The sequence below is a fragment of the Sceloporus undulatus genome, chromosome 1 (genome assembly GCF_019175285.1).
Source record: "Sceloporus undulatus isolate JIND9_A2432 ecotype Alabama chromosome 1, SceUnd_v1.1, whole genome shotgun sequence".
NCBI lineage: Eukaryota > Metazoa > Chordata > Lepidosauria > Squamata > Phrynosomatidae > Sceloporus > Sceloporus undulatus.
Window position 1 is genome coordinate 257,865,944 of NC_056522.1, and position 19,122 is coordinate 257,885,065.

Here is a 19,122-nt window from a genome sequence, read left to right on the forward strand (position 1 = left end):
TCTCCCTGCAAGCAGGGCTTGACAGCATCCACACTGGGGAAATAACCCGGTTTGGCACCGCTTTGACTCTTTTCTCTGCCTCAAGGCTATGGAATTCTGGGAGTTGGAGTTTGTTGTGGGCCCAGAGCGGAGCAGAGTTTAAAGAAGGAAGGCCCCACAACAAACTCCAAATCCCAGAATTCCATAGCCTTGAGACAGACAGAGTTAAAGCGGTGCCAAACTGGGTTATTTTTCCAGTGTGGATGCTGTTTCGCTGTGCAAAGTGCTCCAAAGAGGGGCCTCCTAGTACACACTTTTGTGGATATCACATCCTGGGGATGTTGCACTGTTTTGAGGTGTGTGGTTTTTAAGTCCTTATATATATATATATATATATATATATATAATTGTATTCTGTTTTTAAACAAATGCCCAGTTTTAATATTGCAATGGTTTAATTCCATTTTCAGCGTCACTTTTGTCAGTTTTTAATTGTCCTCTGCTTTTAAACTGTAAGCCGCTTTGAGTCCCAATTTTGGGGGGAAACTGGTAAAAGATAGGGAGATAAAATGCAGCTTTGCCTAAACCCTTTACCGACTAGAAGCCATTTCACTGCTTTGTATTCTGTCCTGAAAACAGCCTATTGTCCTGAGTTCAGATTACATTTCAGGACAATCAAATGTTGCGGTCTACTCCTGTCTTTAAGAGCAGTCCATAGTTTTTCACAACCAAAGGCCTTGCTACAATCTCTAAAGCAGAGACTGAACTTCTTCTGAGATTCTTTGGTGCACTGTGTTATGCAATGTGTGCAACAGTGCCTCTTCCTTTCCTGAACCCTGCTTAAGCATCGGACATTTCCTCCTCCATATATGCTAAAAGTCTTTCTCTTTGCCTGCATAGGAAATTAATGCAATGGTCCTGTGGTTACTGCACTCCTCCATGACAGACAGGGCAGCAGCCATAAGTCCGGCAGCACTTGGAACTTGGAAGCCACAACAACATCAGACAAAAAGCCGGAAGTGCAGGTGCTCCACTCCGCTCCCGAACTCTATGGCCCCTGAGGCTGGCGGTGACGCTGACTCCTACGCTCCCTTCGGCCGTCGTTGGCGCTGTCTCCATGGGAACCGTCAGCAGCGGCGGCGGGGCGAGGTGAGCGAGCGAGCGAGCGGGGCTGCCTTACCTAACAGGAGGGGAGAGACCCGCGGCAGAGGAGGAGGAGGCCCTGGGAAGGGCGCCTAGGGTTCCTTGGGCGCCCAGCCCCCTCCATTGGGGGCTTCTCTGTCCCAGGGAGGGGAGAGGGAGATGGGCAGCGGCTGCGTGGATGTGGACGGAGGTAAGTCCAGGCCCCAGGCCCATGGAGGAAGGAGCGAGAGGCTCGGGTTTGGGGGTGGAGGAGGCTCTGCTGCTGCTGCTGTTGTTGTTGTTGTTGTTGTGTGTGCCTTCAGGTTGTTTCTCACTTGGTGTGAGTGTGTGTGAGTGTGACTTATTTGTGACTTATGGTGGCCTCTCCTGGGGTTTCCTTGGTAAGTTTCTTCGGAGGGGGCTTGCCATGGCCTTCTTCCCCGGAGGAGGCTGAGAGAGTGTGACCAGTGGGTTCCCAGGGCCTCCAGAGTGATAGGTCCCAAACACACTGCAGGAATAATAACAATCCAGTGTGAGACCACTTTAACTGCCCTGGCTCAATGCTAGGGAATCCTGGGAACTGAAGTGCCCCCCCCCATATGTTTAATTGTTTTTCAGCTTCATGAAAACATTTATACAGTACACTCAATGATAGGATTGCAATTGCAGTTACAGTCTTTACAATATCTTGCTTATCATCTTCTTAAACCATCAAATGAGGCAGTATTTACACATGTAATTTATACATTTTTTAAAACTTCCCTCTTTCTTCAAAATCTGAGCCTTAATTTAGTATTAAAAGTACTTTCTGTTAAATCCATAATCGATTATCTCTAAATGTTAATATTATACTCCTATCTTATCAACTTCTGCTACTGCATATACCCTTTAATCATGTATAGACCAATAACATCTTATCAGTTACTATCCTAGCTATTGACCAAAAGCAATACTCACAAAGTAACCTTTTTCTTCCTTCAGAAATGTAATCAAGGCTTCCCAACTGAGGTTTTGTGAGACATTTAGCCTCCTCTGTCAAAGAGAGCTCTGGTGCCACCATAAAAACTGCATTTGTGTTTTGGAGCGTAGCTTCACAATGGAGCTCAGATGGGAGGACATTGTGGAATCCCTCCTGGACAGAAGGTGGAAACGTTGGACATGTCCTGGAAAAGGAGGACCTCTGGTCGCCCTGTAATACCCACAAGATGTATCAGAAGAAGTAGCTTAATGTTGATTTGCCTGGTACTGACTAGGCTCACGTTTGTATTTTGTTCCTTATTTGGTTATTTTGAACCCTTTTGTTTGTTTTGCCAAAAGAACAAACAACAAGAAAAAAAAGACTTGTCATCTGAGGAAGATTTTAATTTTAATAAAAGAATAAGAAGAAAAAAAGAAGGAGAAAATTGTTACTGCCGCTGCTGTTATTGTTACAGTCAGCCCTCTGTGTCCATGGATTTTTTTATCCACAGATTTAACCATCCACAACTTGAAAATATTCCATATATATATATATATATATATATGTTCCAGACAGCAAATCTTGATTTTGCCATTTTATATAAAATATACCATTGTACTATACCACTGTATTTAATGGGATTTGAGCATCCATGGATTTTGGTCTATAGGAGGCAGTCCTGGAACTGTACCCCAGCAGATACCAAGGACCCACTGATTTGTTAATTCTTCTTTAGGTCCTCAAGAGATATGCTGGGTTTGTGGAGTACATAGCAGCAGAAAATTAGTAAGGGCTTGTTTCTTTCTCAGTATTAAAAAAAATCACTTCCTTTATTCTCTCCTCCCTCCTTCTCACCCCTTCTACAGATTTGAGATCTCATTTTAAAGAGCTATGAGTGACTGGACTGGAGGGAAAGCAGTGTACCCCAGTGTGGGATGAGAATGAGCTGGCACTCTCGATGCAGGCATTGAGATCTCACAAATCTAGCCCAGGAAGATGCTCCAAACCAGCAACTATAGCCTGGTGCTCTCCTTGCAGTTCTTGCTTCTTTTCTACGATCTCTTTGTCAACTCCTTCTCAGAACTGCTGCGCATGGCCCCTGTCATCCAGCTTGTGCTCTTCATGTGAGTATGGCAAGATAGTATGTGTTTTTCACTGTCTGCTTTTAGAACTTACTTGCCTGAGTTATTTAAAACTTAAAGTAGCAAGAGGGAAGCCTCACTACTTTACAGATGTAGGAACCAGTTACCTGTTTATATACTACTGTATACAGTAGTTTTTTAAATAAATAACTTGGACTAGGGATAGGTACAATACAGATTCTTTCTGAAATTTAAGTAGTTAATAATTGAACAGCATGTTAAAGAAAGTACTGCTAAACAAACCATTGATTTTATCTTTTTTCTTTATGGCTGTTAGCTCAGTGCTCACTGTATAAATGTTTTTGTTCAAATTATAACTATCAGTGAGTGGCAGAAGGGGAAAGGAGCAAATGGTAAGAAGATGATATTCTATGGCATTCTTCTGTCAACAGATTTGGGTGGGAGTAATGAACAGAGAAAAGTTGAACAGTTAGGTCATTGTACTTTGTAGGTTTATGTTCTCTCAAGTAGAAGGTTTGTACAAAGTGTGTAATGCATCCATCAGTCTCTGCATCACTGAGCGGTCTGTCTGTCTTACAGCATTCAGGATATTGCTATCCTCTTCAATGTCATCATCATATTCCTCATGTTCTTCAATACCTTCGTCTTCCAAGCTGGCCTGGTTAATCTTCTGTTCCACAAATTTAAGGGGACCATAGTTCTTTCAGCAGCATACCTTGCTTTGAGTATATCCTTCCACATCTGGGTTATGGTAAGACATTATTATATTTGGGTCATAAAGGGGGCTGGTTGTAATGCGCATTGCAAAAGCTCATGTGTGGAACACAGCAATAATTAAGGAAGCAAATGAAATGCATACAGAAACATTCTTCATTTGCCAGCTTCCCTTCTCTGCCCCTCTCAGTGTATTCAGTAATACATGGTTTTAGTTAATATGAAGGAATGGGGTTTTGTTGTGGTGTACTAAACAAAAAGGCACTGTGATAATGGAAGGAATACTGAACAAAAATGTGGATGGATACAGGAAACTAGCTTTCCACCTAAGGCTGCTAAAGAACAGTAATGACAACCTTAAATGTAAATCTCTTTGATGAGAGTCAGGCGCGTTACAGATGCGCCAAAGGGGCGTGCTAGGGTTAGGAAGGGGCGTGGTAGGGTTGAGAAGGGGTGTCACTTCCTGACGCCCCTCAACCCTAGTATGGACCGAGTCCGTACAAAATGGCGGCGCCCGTCCACACGGGGGGCTGCCATTTTGACGTTGTGGACGCATAGCGTCCGGACATCGCACAGAGGAAGTGACGCCGTGAGTGTGCGGCTAGCGCCTTGCAGCGCCACTTCCAGGGCCCAGAAAGAAGCGCCATTTCGGCGCTTCTTTCTGGCTGTGCCCGGGAACCACACGGTTTGGCTGCTGCAGTTCCTGGACGCAGCAACTGGCAGCGGCGCAAGACAGCCCGTTTTGGGCGGTCTGTAACACGCCTCAATGTGGCACAACTCTGGAGCAAGATTTGATCCCCTGCTCAGCCATGAAACCCACCGGGTGATGCTGGGCAAGTCACATGCTCTCAGCCTCAGGGGAAAGCATTGGCAAACTTCATCTGAACACATCTTGCCAAGAAAACCTTAGGGTTGGCATAAGTCAGAAATGACTTGAAGGCACACAACAACAATTCTTTGATAACTTGGGAGGCTTTGCAAAAGAAGATAGCCATACAGGCACTATCTCTGAAAAACATGAAATCCCTTGCACATATTGACTTTGAATTTCCTAACTTATTTCCACACCCAGGCCTAAATACCTTAAAGGCACCAGATCCTGTCTGATCTTGTTAGCTAAGTACTTGAATGGGAGACATCTCTGCGTATTCCTTGCCTAAGAAAATGCTATAAAATTAATGGGGTCACCCTAAGTCAACAAGCAACTTGGCCTGTGCACACATATGATTAAGCAAATACACTAGCACAGCATATCAGTTTTTTGTACTGGCTTCCAGTCCAGGTGTGCAGAATCTGTAGAACAGAAGCTGCCTTTTGGGCAGGATCGAGAGTTCCATTTATAAAGACTTTGTTGTAGAGATCAATCCAATTATTTTTCCCTCTGAACATTAACAGTTATTACTGGGGCATCAAATATGTCATCCTTTTGTTTCTCCATAGCCTTATAATTGCATATGCTCTGGTGCAGCAGTCTTATTTTTGAGAGTCATGAGAGTGGTGATAAGAAATTGGATCCAGGGGATCCCAAACAACCCTGTTGGCATAAAAAAGAGAATCTCTGAGACTACCTTAACAGGAAAGGATCTACTGCAATTTATTGTAGTACAATGTATTCTTATATCTTGACAGCTCTTTGTTCTGTACCCTTCTTGGGTGCTAAATTGGCTTCAAATATATTCCATAATTTAAACTGTCAAAATTATGGAATATTTGAAGCCAATTTAGCACCCAAGAATTCTGCATTGACATGATTAGCTGGGTTCACAGAAGGCCATTCTGGTTTCTTTTTTTCATCTTCCCTTACCAAAGTTTGATGCATGTCTACTCTGTCCTGTTTTTGACAGTTGTTTTTTGTTCGTTTGTTTATGGATTTGATTAAATTCTCAGCCAGAGAGTTGGGCGGTCCAATTGCACTGGCTATTCCCATTTTTCTAATCATTTTTCAAACAAGCAGACTTTTGTTTTGTCCCTTCTTGGTAGAGTTCACAGTGTGGCCTATCTTTCTTGTTTGCCTTGGTTATTTAATTTCAATGGCATCAGCTGACTTTATTTTACTCTCTTAGGCCTGTTACAGACAGCCAAAAAGCTGCTTCGAGTCACAGTGGAGGTATGGTGTTTCAATGATGCATGCGTCCTAAGAGTCCAGAAGTCGCACCAAAGCACACCCACCTAGGCTGGAGCATGGCTTTGGTGTGGCTTCTGGACTCTTGGACATGCATCATTGAACACCATACCTCCACTGTGACTGAAGCAGCTTTATCTTGGCGTCTGTAACAGGCCCATGCAAAATGAATAGTTTTGCAATGGTTGCATAAATTGTCATTTAAATAACGTGTTACAGCTCTCAGTTTGTATCTGCATGATAGTATACACTAATCCTTCATTTGTCTACCACAGTCTGCCTGTTGAGGTTTTTATAGAAGATAATCTTGCATGTACCTGTGATTGTGTGCCAAGTATTTGACTGTGTTACTTACTGTAGTTTCTACTAGTCTGGAAAATCTATAGGCAGCAACTTTTCCTTTTGATATGCATTTTCCTCTAATTTCCTCTAGTTTTTGGACTTTGCAGCAACTTTAGCAATGGATAGGAAAGGAAAGTTGGGCTGTGATAGTTTTAGAGAGTGTTCCTGCCTCACAATTTGCTCTAACATAAAATCATAGAATCCTAGAGTTGAAAGAGACCTCAAGGGTCCAACCCCCTGCCGTGCAGGAACACACAATCAAGACATCACCAACAGATGGCCATTCAGCCTCTGTTTAAAAACCTGCAAAGAAGGAGGCTCCACCACACTCTGAGGCATCATCTTCCACTGTCAAACAGCTCTTGCCATCAGCAAATTCTTCCTAATGTTGAAGTGGAATATCTTTCCCTATAGTTTGAATCAATTGCTCCATCCATGGAGCAGCTATTAATGCATGCTTTATATCAGAGATGATGATGTTTTAGTGCGATGCCTGATTATTTTGCTGAAAAACTAAGTTACAAAAATGCATGAATACAGCTTCCTTGTCTACTGGAAGCAAAGCATTTAAATCTTAAGGTAGTCTCTGTATTGGATGTGCTCATGGCAACAAACACAAACCATCTTCTTAGACAGCCTAAGCATCCCCCATCAAGAGCCGATGAGAGCAGAATTTGCTTATTTCCATCTATACATCTCACTATATTTTTCTTTTCTGTCATGTCTGATTGTGTGCTGTTATTTATAATAGTAAAGTTCTGTGGGTGTCTTGGTAAAAGGGGCATGGTGTGTGTGTGTATATATATATATATATATATATATATATATATAGCTAATTAACAAATGCGATCTGTGGTATAATTGGTAAATGACTCATTAGAGATCTGTGCCCAGGGGTCCCACTATATAACAGTTGTGCATGTAGTATCACAACTTTGATTTATTTAATGTCTCCAGAGTAATACTTGAGTCTGACTGCTTTCTTGGATTTTGGTCCTTCAAGCAGGAGGATTTAAGAGGATTTTCTGGGATCTGTTGTTGGGAGCTAGAATAGGTCTGGGCGTTCTTTATAAATCTGCTGATCCGATTAACCTTTCTCTGCTCCCTGAGCTGTTCCCTAGCACTCACACCCATCCCATGCAGTGTCTGGTTGCTTAACCATTAGGGTAGATTTGAAGGAGAGGGATCTGTTGTGACTGTGAACATGAATCTGAGGGAGATCTCAAGTAGTATGAGCTTGTTAGTTAACATGCCTCATGTATTCTTATGGTGGTGTTAATGTTACATAAGGTCTTATAAAATGTCATGACACAGTTTAATGTGGCTCATTTTGTGAGTTTCATTTTATCTGTGAAGGTGTTCTGCTGAATAAAGGGAGTAGGAAATATTTGTGGAGAGACAGTTTAGTGAAACTGGATGTCAGTCTTATCTTTGGTATTTTTTCTGTAAATATCTGAGCTTTTAAAGAGCATAGGACTTATGTGTCAGAGCTTTTAGTAATATCCACTTGGGCAAGAGTAATTAGAAAGCAGTATTTAAAATAAAATAGAGAGCCAGTGTAGAGTAGTGGTTTGAATTTTGTACTATGACACTAGAGACCAGGGTTTGAATCCCTACTTGGCCATGGGGGCAAGTCACACTCTCTCAGCCTTGGAGTTAGCCAAACTCTCTCTGAACAAATCTTGCCAAGAAAATCCTGTGATAGGGTTGCCTTAGGGTTGTCATAAGTGGGAAAGGACTTGAAGCACATACCAACAAGAAATTTAAATAAATGAACGTGAGGCCAAAGGTGTTCTGGAAGTACTAAAAGCATGCAGCAATATTCCAGTGTCAAACTCTATACTAAAAGCACAGTCCTATGCAGTCAAAGCGAGCCCCCGAGTTTAGTATGACTTGATCCCAGTCAGAGATATATAGGCTTGAAGCCTTAATGTTTGCTTGCCTCAGAAATAAAATAAATATAAAAATAAAACATTTTTGCTTCCTTCCACCTCAAGATATTTGGATGGTTGACTGCTTTCTGGTCAAATGTTTCTTGTAAAGGATGGGAATGTATGACCTTCCATATATTGCTGGCCTGTAATTCAGTCAACCCAATAGGAGTCATTGCCAGTGATTGCACAGTGAATGCCTCATTCTCTACTAGATTGTTGAACTTTGTTTCTAAAGGGTTTTTATTATTATTCAGGATTGTAGAAATTACTGAACATTTCTGAGAGGCTATGCTATAGTTGCTTCCCAACTGTAGATTTGGGGGAGGGGGGGCTGGTTCTGGATAAGCTTGATAGAGTCATTTAGAGTCATTAAAAAAATCTGGAAGGACTGCTGGTGAGCCTTACCAGAGGAACACTTCTCCCCGTATTCAACGTTTTACAATTTCTTTCCTACAGAACCTCCGCTGGAAAAATTCCAACTACTTTGTATGGACTGATGGGCTGCAGACCCTTTTTGTTTTCCAGAGACTAGGTAAGTACTAGAATGTGTCCTCTGTATCATGACTTCTAGACAGAGCTGTAGAAGCTGTCATGAAGGGGATGCACATAATGCAGCTGGTATAAAGGGAAGGGAAGAAACTTTAGAAGATGTCTGATGCTGAGCTGTTGGATCCTTTAGTTCTGTACTGAGTACATTCAGTGGCTGCACCACTTTTGGGTTAGAGGCAAGATTCCTTCTTAGTCCTGTCAGGAGACTTGCTGATGTTTTAACCTGGGACCTTCTGCCTGCAAACTTTGCTGTCCACCACAGGTTAGGAAGGTATACAAAAATAATTAGTTTGCAGAGTACATTAGTACCTTCCCTGAACATGGCTGACTTCTTTCCCAGGAACAATGGAAAGGTTTTCATAAAACTAGTAAAAGTAGTAAGTAGAAAGAGGATCTTGCTGGCTCTTATTTGCTTGTTATTGGTTGCAGCGGCTGTGCTTTATTACTATTTCTATAAGAGGACAGCTGTGCATTTGGGAGACCCTCGTTTCTACCAAGACTCTCTTTGGCTACGGAAGGAGTTTGCTCAAGTCCGCAGCTGACAGTTGTTTCTGGGCTGCCTGGACTATAAATCATTCTGTTGGGATATCAAGAGGACTTGAACAGTATCTTTCAGGAAATTGTCCCTCCAAGCAGATAACATCATTCACATCCTAAGTTCAATGCACTTCAGATCACTTCAGTTAAACTGCTCTTTGTGGATTCTCTGCTTTCTACTACATGCCTCTCAACCTCCAGGCACTCTGCATCCTCTCCAAACTATATGTTTTCTGGATTTGGCTGCAGCCTTACTGAGGAACAATCTGAAGTGCCAAATGGGATTGGCTAAGAAGTCAGTGGGTAGCAATGCTGCAGTTTCCTCCTTCAGGAATATTCCTTTGTCTTGTGTTCCATTCCCTCTTACAAAAAGGTCTCCTGCCTTTATTGGTACCACTGACAATGCAGTTGAGTATAAAAGGACAATCCTCTTGCTTTGCAGTATTACTTTTCTCTGGGTAAACATACTTTCGAGTTGTTAGATTTGTCTTTTGTACTTGTATTTTTATAAACTGCGATAAATTAAATCTTTTTTTCTAGAAACCATAATGTGCGTCTTTTGTATTCTTTTTCTCCACAATCCTGATATTAAGAGTGTACTCTTTCCAGTCAGAGGCTTTCTAGAGTACCAGTCCAGTGTTGTGTGTGTACACAAACTTGTTGTTCTTAATTTTGTACAATTATAGAAGGAATCGGGGGAAGAAGCAGATACTTTCATTGTCCTAGGTTAAAATAGCAATTGGGTGTAGAAGGCTGTTTTTAAAATAGAACATCCCTGAAGTCCTGTAGGTTTCAAAATCCTGGGTTATAGAAGCCATGACCAAGGCTCTAGCAAGGAAAAGGAGCTTCATACACCAGGTGGGCTGGGGTCAAAGGGCAGAGGGTGGAAAGCCTTCCAGTGATGAAGTAGTTGCAAGGAGGAATATCGCCATCTGCTAAAGAGCAAGTGCAGAGCACAAGAAGCATCCTTGGCAGGGGGAAAAGGCTGTCAGAAGGGGTGGGAGTGAATCCCTGCCCCAACTTCCTGGATCCACCCCCTGCGGCAGGGGCAGCAGGTTGCTACAACAGAAGTGGTCCCTTCAATGCTTGAGAGTGAGTGGCTTCCCCCAATGAGTTTTCAAGAAGTAGCTGTATTAATTTCTTGCAGAATAAAAAGGAGAGGGGGGCAGTAATGTGGTGGCACCTTTAAGACTTAAGTGGTTTTTATTTCTTGCATGAGCTTTCGTGGATATAAGTGGGTTTATATCCATGAAAGCTCATGCAAAAAATAAAAACCACTTAAGTCTTAAAGGTGCTACCACATTTCCTCCCCATTCCTTCTTATTACACAAAGAATAAGGCTCTTGTTATGCACCTTACTGTCATTTCTGGCCTGGAATGGAGCCTTTTGCCACTCTGAATTACATGGGTCTGTTTCTGGATTCTCCCCTCCAAACATGCATCTGAGGAAGTAGGCTCAAGTCTTCCAAAGCTCATGCCACCAGCTTCTCTCTTTCGTTTCAAGGGTGCTGCAAGCTCCCTTTGATGCAAGATGCACAGCTGAGCTACATGCTATTGGAATAGTTATTTGTCTCCAACTATACACTGTAACGGTTTGAGTGTTGGTCTAGGACTCTGGAGACTAGGGTTCGATTCCCAGCTTAGCCATGGAAGCCCACTGGGTGACTTTGCGCAAATCACTCCCTCATCCTCAAGAGGATTGCCATGGCAAACCCCCTTTGAACCAATCTTGCCAAGTAGACCCTGTGATAGGTTTGCCTTAGGGTCGCTATAAGTCAGAAACGACTCGAAGGCACATGACAACAAATACACTGAATCTACATTTACAAAATAGACTTATTTAGAAATGCTTCTGAGTTCTCAAGTGCTCTCTCAAGCAAAAGACAGCAGCTATGGGATGCAGACAGTCACACAGAAATGGTTTATACTGTATATGTTTGTCTCTTCTGGACTCTCCACTCCAAACATGCAGCTGAGGAAGTAGGCTCAAGTCTAGGAAAGTTCATACTACCAGCTTCTTTCTTTCAATTAGCCTCAAAGGTGCTGCAGAGTATTAGGTACCACAACTTGAGGATGTGAATAGGATGCTTGGAGAGGTGAGAGTCCACATGTGGATATTGGGCCCATGCCATTCCTGGCTCTCGAAAGCAGCCCTAGAGAGATTGTCAGATTGGGTATGGCTCGTATGGGGAGTAGTGGATGCCTCACTACAGCAAGGTGGGTTTCCATCTTGCCTTAAAGAGGCTATGGTGAAGCCATAATTGGGGGGGGGGGGGAGCCCCTTCTTGATCCCACCAAACTGGAGAACTTTCAGCCAGTCTCCAAAATCCCTTGTTTGGACAAGAGATTGGAGCATGTGGTGGCATTCCTGGATGAATCTGATTTATCTAGATCCATTTCAGTCTGGTTTCACGCCTGTTTAGGGGACAGTTACAGCTTTGGTCACCTTCGTAGATGACCTATACAGGGGACTGAACAGGGGTACTGTGTCCCTATTGGTTGTAGGGAGATCTTGTAGCACCTTTGAGACTAACTGAAAGAAAGAAGTTGGCACCATGAGCTTTCATAAGCTAAACTCTATTTCCTCAGATGCATTTGGTTGTGCTGTTGGTTCTGATCACCCTTTCAGTGACTTTTGATACCATCAACCATGACATCCTTCTGGGTTGCTTTTTTGGGATGGAGCTTGGTGGCACTGTTTTGTAGTGGCTCTAGACTTCCTTGGAGGGCAAACTCAGAAGGAGGACTTGGTTCTGGCCCTTGTTGTACTGGTTAACATCTAAACGAAACTGCTGGGAAAAGTCATCTGGAGTATTGGAGTTCTGTATGCAAAGGGGTCTTGCAGCACCTTTGAGAAGCACTGAAGTCCAAAACACGCAGCAGAAACAATCCAGTTTGAGATCTTGGAACTCTTTTGAGACTAAGTGAAAGAAAGAAGTTGGCAGCATGAGCTTTCCTAGACTCAAGTCTACTTTTTTGGATGCATTTGGAGGAAGGACGTTATGGTTGATGGTATCAAAAGCCACTGAAAGGGTCAGCACAACCAACTACATCTGAGGAAGTAGATTTAAGTCTAGGAAATCTCATGCTATCAACTTCTTTCTTTCAGTGAGTCTCAAAGGTGCTTCAACATCTCTCTGCTTACTGATTCTACAGACTAACATGGCTGTATCTTTGAATCCAGTTTGAGGCCGCTTTAACTGCCTTGGCTCAGTGCTAGGAAATTCTGGGAACTGCAGTCCTCCGCTGTGTCACAACAAACTACAAACACCCAGGATTCCCCCAGCACTGAGCCAGGGGGGCACCTGAAGAAGTAGGCTTAAGTCTATGGAAGCTCATGCTGCCAAGTTCTTTCTTTGGAGGATGCTCCAAGATCTCCCTGAATAGTCAGACTGGGATTATTTCTGCATTGTGTTTTGGACCCCTGTGCTTCTTCCCTTTGCATAGCGAATGTCCTGTATAAAGCGGCCTCAGAGCGGATTGTTTCTGCAGTGTGCTTTTTGTGGGTTTTGGGCCCGAAAAAGAGAGGAGGAGGAGGAGGAGGAGGAGGCAGGCTGGGCCCTGGGCCTCCTTCCGCAGGTGCTTCTCTGAGAGCCTCCAAGCAGAGCCCTGAGGAAGGAGGCCCAGCCAGGAGTCTAGCAAGGCCCTTCTGCTGCTGCTGCTGCCGCCAGCTCTGCTCCCTCCCTCCCTCCCTCTCTCTTCCGTGGCGGAAGTGGCGGCGTCTGAGAGGAGCCTGTCCGGGCGGCGGGCCTCGTCTTGTCTGCGCAGCGGTGTCCATGGCGATGGGAAATGGCGCCTCGCAGTGAGTGGAAGGGGCCCCTGGGAGCCCTGGCCAGGAGCGGAGGGGCCCAATGGATCCCCCCCAAAAGCAGGCTCAGAGCGGAGTCCTCCTGGGCGGCAGCTGGAGGGGATGGAGGGCCAGCTCTGGCCAGCAGCCTGACTCTGCAGAGCCGCTTAGATCAAGCCCTGTGTGATAATGGAGGACACGAGGACCCAATGCAAAGCCACAACACACTCCTACAAATGCATGCTCCTTAGTTATTATGCTCAAAATGGAGGACGTTGTGGAATCCCGGGCAGATGGAGGACATGGAGGACACGTCCTGGGAAAGGAAGACCAAGCCTAGTCAGCCTGGGCCTGAAGCGAGACCCCCCACCCCACCCCCGTCTAAGGATGCCTCTCCTTCTTCCTCCTCTTCCTGGGCTCCAGCCCCAAGGAATTCGGAGCGACACCTTTAACCAGCCCCAGGCTGCATCCGCACTGCAGAAACAACCCGGTTTGACCCCACTTTAGCTTCCAAGGCTCCAGGCTATGGAATTCTGGGAAGTGCAATTTTTGGTGGCGTCACCAAAAATTGCACTTCCCAGAATTCCATAGCCTTGAGCCTTGGCGGCTAAAGTGGGGTCAAACCGGGTTGTTTCTGCAGTGTGGATGCAGCCCCAGCCATGGTTGCCCAAGGCCTGGCTCTCCCCATGGATTGTAGAGGCTGTGAAGGGGTCTCAGCCTCTGAGGGGGAAGGCGAAGGGGCAAAAGGGCAGCCCTGCTGTGGGCCAGGGGCTTGGGCGGTTGGGTTATGAATGGGGCGTGTGTGTGTGTGTTGTGTGTGTGCCTACAAGCTCCAAGCCCAGGACTCCACAGGATGCAGCCAGGGCTGTTAAAGTGGAATCATAGTGCTATAAACTGTGGGGCAGGAAAGGGTCCCAAGGCTTCCATGCTTAACCCCCCCCCCCCCCCGTGCAAAAAGGCTGCATACTGTTGGGTCTGGGTCTTCCATGGGCCAGGAAGGCACTCCCCCTTTCACCCCCCCCTTTGCCTGCCTTCCTTTGGAAGCTGGTGGTTGTTACCTGTCTCCAAGACGTTTCCGACTTATGGCAACCTGAAGGCGATTAGGTTTTCTTGGCAAGTTTCTTCAGAGGAGGTTTGGCATTGCCTTCTTCCCCTGAGGCTGAGAGGATGTGACTTGTCCAAAGTCATCCCGTAGGAATTGAACCCTGGTCTCCAGAATCTTAGTCCAGTGCACAAACCTCTATTCACACCATGTCTGGTGTTCAAATTACCTCTTGGCCATGAAACTCACTGCGAGTCACACACTCTCAGCCTCAGAGGATGGCAATGACAACTCCCCCTCTGAAGAAATAGGCCAAGAAAACTCCATGACAGGGTCACCTTAGGGCCACCATAAATTGGAAACAACTTGAAGGCACATAACAACAACCAACTAACAAAGGAAGGAAGGCGAAAGTGGGGATAAAGGGGGAATGCCTTCCTGGTGCATGGAAGATCCAGACTCAGTAGTATGCAGTCTTTTTGCACAGGAGGATTAAGTATGGAAACCTATCAACTGCTGCACAGTTTATAGTGTTATGATTCAACTTTAACAGCCCTGGCTGCATCCTTTGGAGTCCTGGGGTTTGTAGTTTGCTCAGGGGCTCCAGAGCTGCTCCTGGACTAACATTGCTAAATGCCTCCACTTAATCCATCAGTCCTAGGATTTCATGGGATGTTGCCATGGCAGTTAAAGTGAAATATGGTGCTGTAATTGTGTGGTGTGAATAGGTCCTTACATTCTGTGCCCTTGTCCAGTAATGGTCGCATAAGCCACTTCTCCTTCTCTTGGTAAAGATACTTCAGTCAGCCTTGGGAGACCTTGGACAGCCTTAACATACCCATGATCTTGTCCATGTTTTGTCAGTGACAAGACTGAATAGAGACATGTTTTGTGCCACATGAGTCTCAGTGTATGAAATGGTGGCATATTATTAATACAGCACCCCAGGAAACTTTGCTGTGCTTCTCTTTGAGAGAAAATGTGGGTGAGAGAAAGAAAGGCCTCCCTCATATATTCATATTCTGGTTCGTACCCCTCCAGATCGCCAGCTGTCCTCTACCCCTCTGGAGATTCTGCTGTTCCTCAATGGCTGGTATTATGCCACATATTTCCTGCTGGAGATTTTCATATTTGTGTATAAAGGTGAGTTGTACCTACAGCTCTGAGGGTTTGGAGGGAAGCATGTAAAAGTATCTCGGGGTTCTCCTTCTATGAAATATATTATTTGGGGCATATCTACTTTGTGGCTTTCTTTAGAGGAAAGTTAAAAAGCAGAATAGGGTGAATGTTGTAGTTTGTGATTCACAGGCCCGTTACAGATGGGCCATATAGTACGCGCGGAGCGCATACTAGGGTTAGGAAGGGGTGGTGCTTCCGCACCCCTAACCCTAGTGCGCGCTCTCCGCGCACAAAATGGCAGCGGCCGTTCCACATGGCCGCCGCCATGACGACGTCATGATGGCGCCACCTCTATACGAGGCAGCACGGATGTGACATCGTCGCTCCGCGCCAGGGCGCTTAGTGTGCCCTTAGCGCGGAGCAGGAAGGAGCTCTGTTTTGGAGCTCCTTCCTGGTTTGCGCCGCTGGGTGCAGCCTTCACATGGCTGCGCCCAGCGGTACAAAGGAGAAAGGGGTCAAACGGCCCCTTTCTCCTCCTCCCCGCTGCCGCGGGGTGTCCTTGGGGCTTGAAGCCCCAAGGACACCCCTTTCCAGGCTGCGTGGAAGCGGCCTTTTGCCGCTTCCCCGCAGCCCGGAAAGCGGCGGATCGGGGCCTCAGCGGCTACCGTTCTGGCCACTGAGGCCCCGATACACCGGGGAAAGGGGCGGGTACAGGCTGCCGCTTTTCAGTGGTCTGTAACGCACCACAAATGACTTAGCCTTGGCCACTAGTTGTTTCCAAGTTCAAGGTCTTTGCAGAGCCATTGTTATCATGCCTCTTATTGTTAAGGTTGGCCTTAGGTACTAATTAATTTTCTCAAGAAACACAGTGGCTGGCATCTTGTTGGTCAGTACCAATTAGAGTAGATCAATGTAATCAACTGTCAAATAGTGAGTTAACACACAGTTACATCTAATTATTTCAATGGGTCTACTCAAGTTAGGACTCAGAGAATTCAGCCCAGCATGTGAGGAGGGGTATCAGACCTTTCTGTTTTCTTCTTTTCTTTTTTATACATATGGACACCTGTATATCTCCACAGGACTCCTGCTGCCCTATCCTTCTGCCAATCTGGCTTTAGATCTGGTCATGCTCTTCCTCTACCTTGGGATTGAAGTCACAAGGATATTTTTTGGTGAGTAACAATCAATGGATTCTGATATCAAAAATCAGCACATTTGTCTGTCATTAAGGACAGTGGGGCCTCATTATCCACGGGCTTGCAATCTGCTGATTTAAGCATCTGCAAATGGCAAACTCCCATTGTCCCCAATGGTGGTGCAGCACGCGGCCATGCTACCATTAGGAACAACTAGCCTTCAGGTAAGCCCTCCTTGTCCTGAAGTCCTGTCATCCGTAATGAAAGCTGTTTCCCTGGTGGTGTAGCAATATCCCTTTGCATATTGAAGCAGACTGTGTAATTCAAAAAGAACGCCATGGAAGGTTGGCTCTACCATGAAGTGGAGTGAAGCAACTGTTTCGAGCAGCATATGTTGTGTGTCGTGAAAAGACAGTAAATAATAGATAGGTTATTATATTATTACTGCCATACATGGGGAGAACTTCTTGTAGATTTTACTTTAGGTTCCCCTCCCCTTGTATACCAAAATATCTTGCTGGATTTGAGTTCTGTGTACTTGGTGTGGTTAGGTTGAGCCATTTGTTGCTCATCGTCAGGCATTAAAATGTCTTAGATTGGCACTGACCTTATATCTTGTCCAACCTCCTGGATATTGTAGATTTTATACTAAATCTGTTCTAAATCCTTTACTTTTCATATTTTTTGTATTGCAGGCTCAAAAGGGAATCTGTGTCAACGGAAAGTACCACTTGCCATCAGTCTGGCATTAACCTTTCCAGCCGCAGTGATGGCAGCCTACTATCTGCTACTGCAGACCTATGCCCTGAGGCTGGAAGCCATCCTCAATGCTATCCTTCTTCTCTTCTATGCTGTTGAGCTGCTGTTGGGCATTCTTACCCTGGCCGCCTTCTCCAGGTACCCTCTTATGAACTTTTTTTTGTTATTTTAGGGGAAAGGATATTTAGATAGAATTGGGTCCATTTAGCTCTCAGTCAGCTACACCAAAGTGAGAATCATATGGGTCTCCAGGTAGTGCTAGATTATTATTGTTTGCCTTCAAGTCATTTTTTATTTATGGCAACCCTATCAAACCTTGGCAAGGTTTGTTCAGAGGGGGTTTAGATTTGCCACCCCCTGACGCTGAGAGAGTCTGACTTGCCCAAGGTCACCCAGTGGGTTTCCATGGCTGAGCAGGGATTCAAACCCTGCTCTTCAGAGTCCAACACTCAAACACTACACCACACTTGGTGCTAGATTATAACCCCCAGAAATCCTCACCATTGGCTATATTGGTAGATGCATTCCAACTGTCTCTGGATGGCTGCATGATTCCATTGCCTATTCTACACCAATTGGCAAGAACAGTTCAGGGTTTCAAGTAGGATTTTTCCTCTGAGCCCTTCTTTCCAATCCTACATGCCAAAAATTTAAGCAGATAACTTTTGAATATAAAGCATGCACTCTAGTGATGAGCTACATATTCCTCCCCCATTAATATCAATGGGAAATAGTCTATGATAACTAAGGACTTCTAAACATTATTCCTAGCCTTGCTATGAGTGCTCTTGGATTTAGCTGCTTGAGGGTTCATCAACTGCATTCCTCTCATTTGTTGTGTTGGTTAGTTTGTTTCCTCAAGTAGGGAATCAGTGGAATGTAGGTTCAGTACATTCATGTTTGCTTTGGCTGAGAAGCAAAGCATTTAGAATTGCCATTACTAACATTTTCTGTTGTGCCCTTTATTTTCTGAAGCTTGGATTCATACTGAGAAGCTGCCTGGTCTCCATTGTATGGAGAGTGAAGAGCAAGGCTGGATGAACCCTCCATTGCCATGGCTGGGCCCAGAAAAAGTTTCAGGTTCAGTTGTGCAAGCTGAAAGAAGATGCAGCAGGCATCTTTTTACTTCAGACATGTACAGACAAGCAGCCAGCAGCAGGATTTTCAATCATCAGTGAAAGGTCCTAACATTTCCCCACTATCACCAAGCATTCCTTTTGAAAGATGACAGTTTCTTCATTTCAACTGTACAGCTGGACCACTGAGCTCAGCCTGATGTATAGATCTGATGTATAGCTGCTGTGTCCTTCAAATTCTTCAGAAAGAGGTGTTCTGACATGGGATCAAGAATCTAGTATGTGTGCAGTGACACTCATTATGGCATTTGTGTCCAGCCCTTCCTAACTTTGTTACCTCCTGTGCCCTATTCCTGCAAAGGCATGGGGCTGAGGGCAGTGGGTCTTGGGCCCCTTCCCTCACTCAGTATTGTTGTGGTATGTATTGAGAATTTGTGATACTTGGTTTTATACTGTATCTGTGGAATAAATATTTATTTTTCAACTCCTGTAGTGGCATGGAGTTCCTCTCTAGTACACCTGTGCTAGTTAAGCCAGTGAAAAGGACTGTAGGTCTGTCCCTCCCTGAGAAAGGATATAGGTGTTGGCAATAATCCAGCTGTGCAGAAAGCTTCAACAGTATGCTCAGGAGTATGGGAATGTTTAATTTTGCATTAAAGAGACCAGGTCCAGGACTTTCATTCCTTTCACCACATGTTAGGAAACCCAGCACATAGTTCCTATTGAGAGCACAAATACATACTCTCTGTTTCAGATGTAGGGAAAAGCCAGTTATATGGTCCTTGCAAAAGAAGGGTAGTTTCCTGGAAATTGGGGAAGGGTTGTTTTGGGACATTTGGA

General features: G+C 44.8%; 1 protein-coding gene across 6 annotated transcripts; it reads left to right on the forward strand.

The window, feature by feature from the left end:
* The first annotated feature begins 178 nt into the window (after positions 1–178).
* On the forward strand, positions 179–18,768 carry TMEM138 (transmembrane protein 138). Of its 6 annotated transcripts, XM_042474948.1 has the most exons (10): positions 179–335; positions 880–1,128; positions 2,083–2,343; positions 2,926–3,183; positions 3,742–3,913; positions 8,731–8,806; positions 15,231–15,332; positions 16,391–16,483; positions 17,143–17,344; positions 18,182–18,768. In XM_042474948.1, the coding sequence occupies exons 4-10, from the start codon at positions 3,056–3,058 to the stop codon at positions 18,195–18,197; spliced, it is 789 nt and encodes a 262-aa protein (XP_042330882.1). In that variant the 5' UTR covers positions 179–335; positions 880–1,128; positions 2,083–2,343; positions 2,926–3,055; the 3' UTR covers positions 18,198–18,768. The 6 variants fall into 6 exon arrangements, with proteins under 6 accessions (XP_042330882.1, XP_042330892.1, XP_042330863.1 ...); XM_042474958.1 differs by lacking the exon at positions 2,083–2,343; XM_042474929.1 differs by lacking the exons at positions 179–335; positions 880–1,128 and adding an exon at positions 1,135–1,312.
* Positions 18,769–19,122: the final 354 nt, after the last annotated feature.

What these genes read in the sequence shown, in the direction of transcription:
- TMEM138 (XM_042474948.1), top strand. Translation starts at nt 3,056, where the DNA reads ATGCTCCAAACCAGCAACTATAGCCTGGTGCTCTCCTTGCAGTTCTTG. An exon ending in ATCCAGCTTGTGCTCTTCAT is followed by an intron (nt 3,184 to 3,741) that starts GTGAGTATGGCA and finishes TCTGTCTTACAG; the next exon opens with CATTCAGGATATTGCTATCC. An exon ending in TTTCATATTTGTGTATAAAG is followed by an intron (nt 15,333 to 16,390) that starts GTGAGTTGTACC and finishes ATATCTCCACAG; the next exon opens with GACTCCTGCTGCCCTATCCT.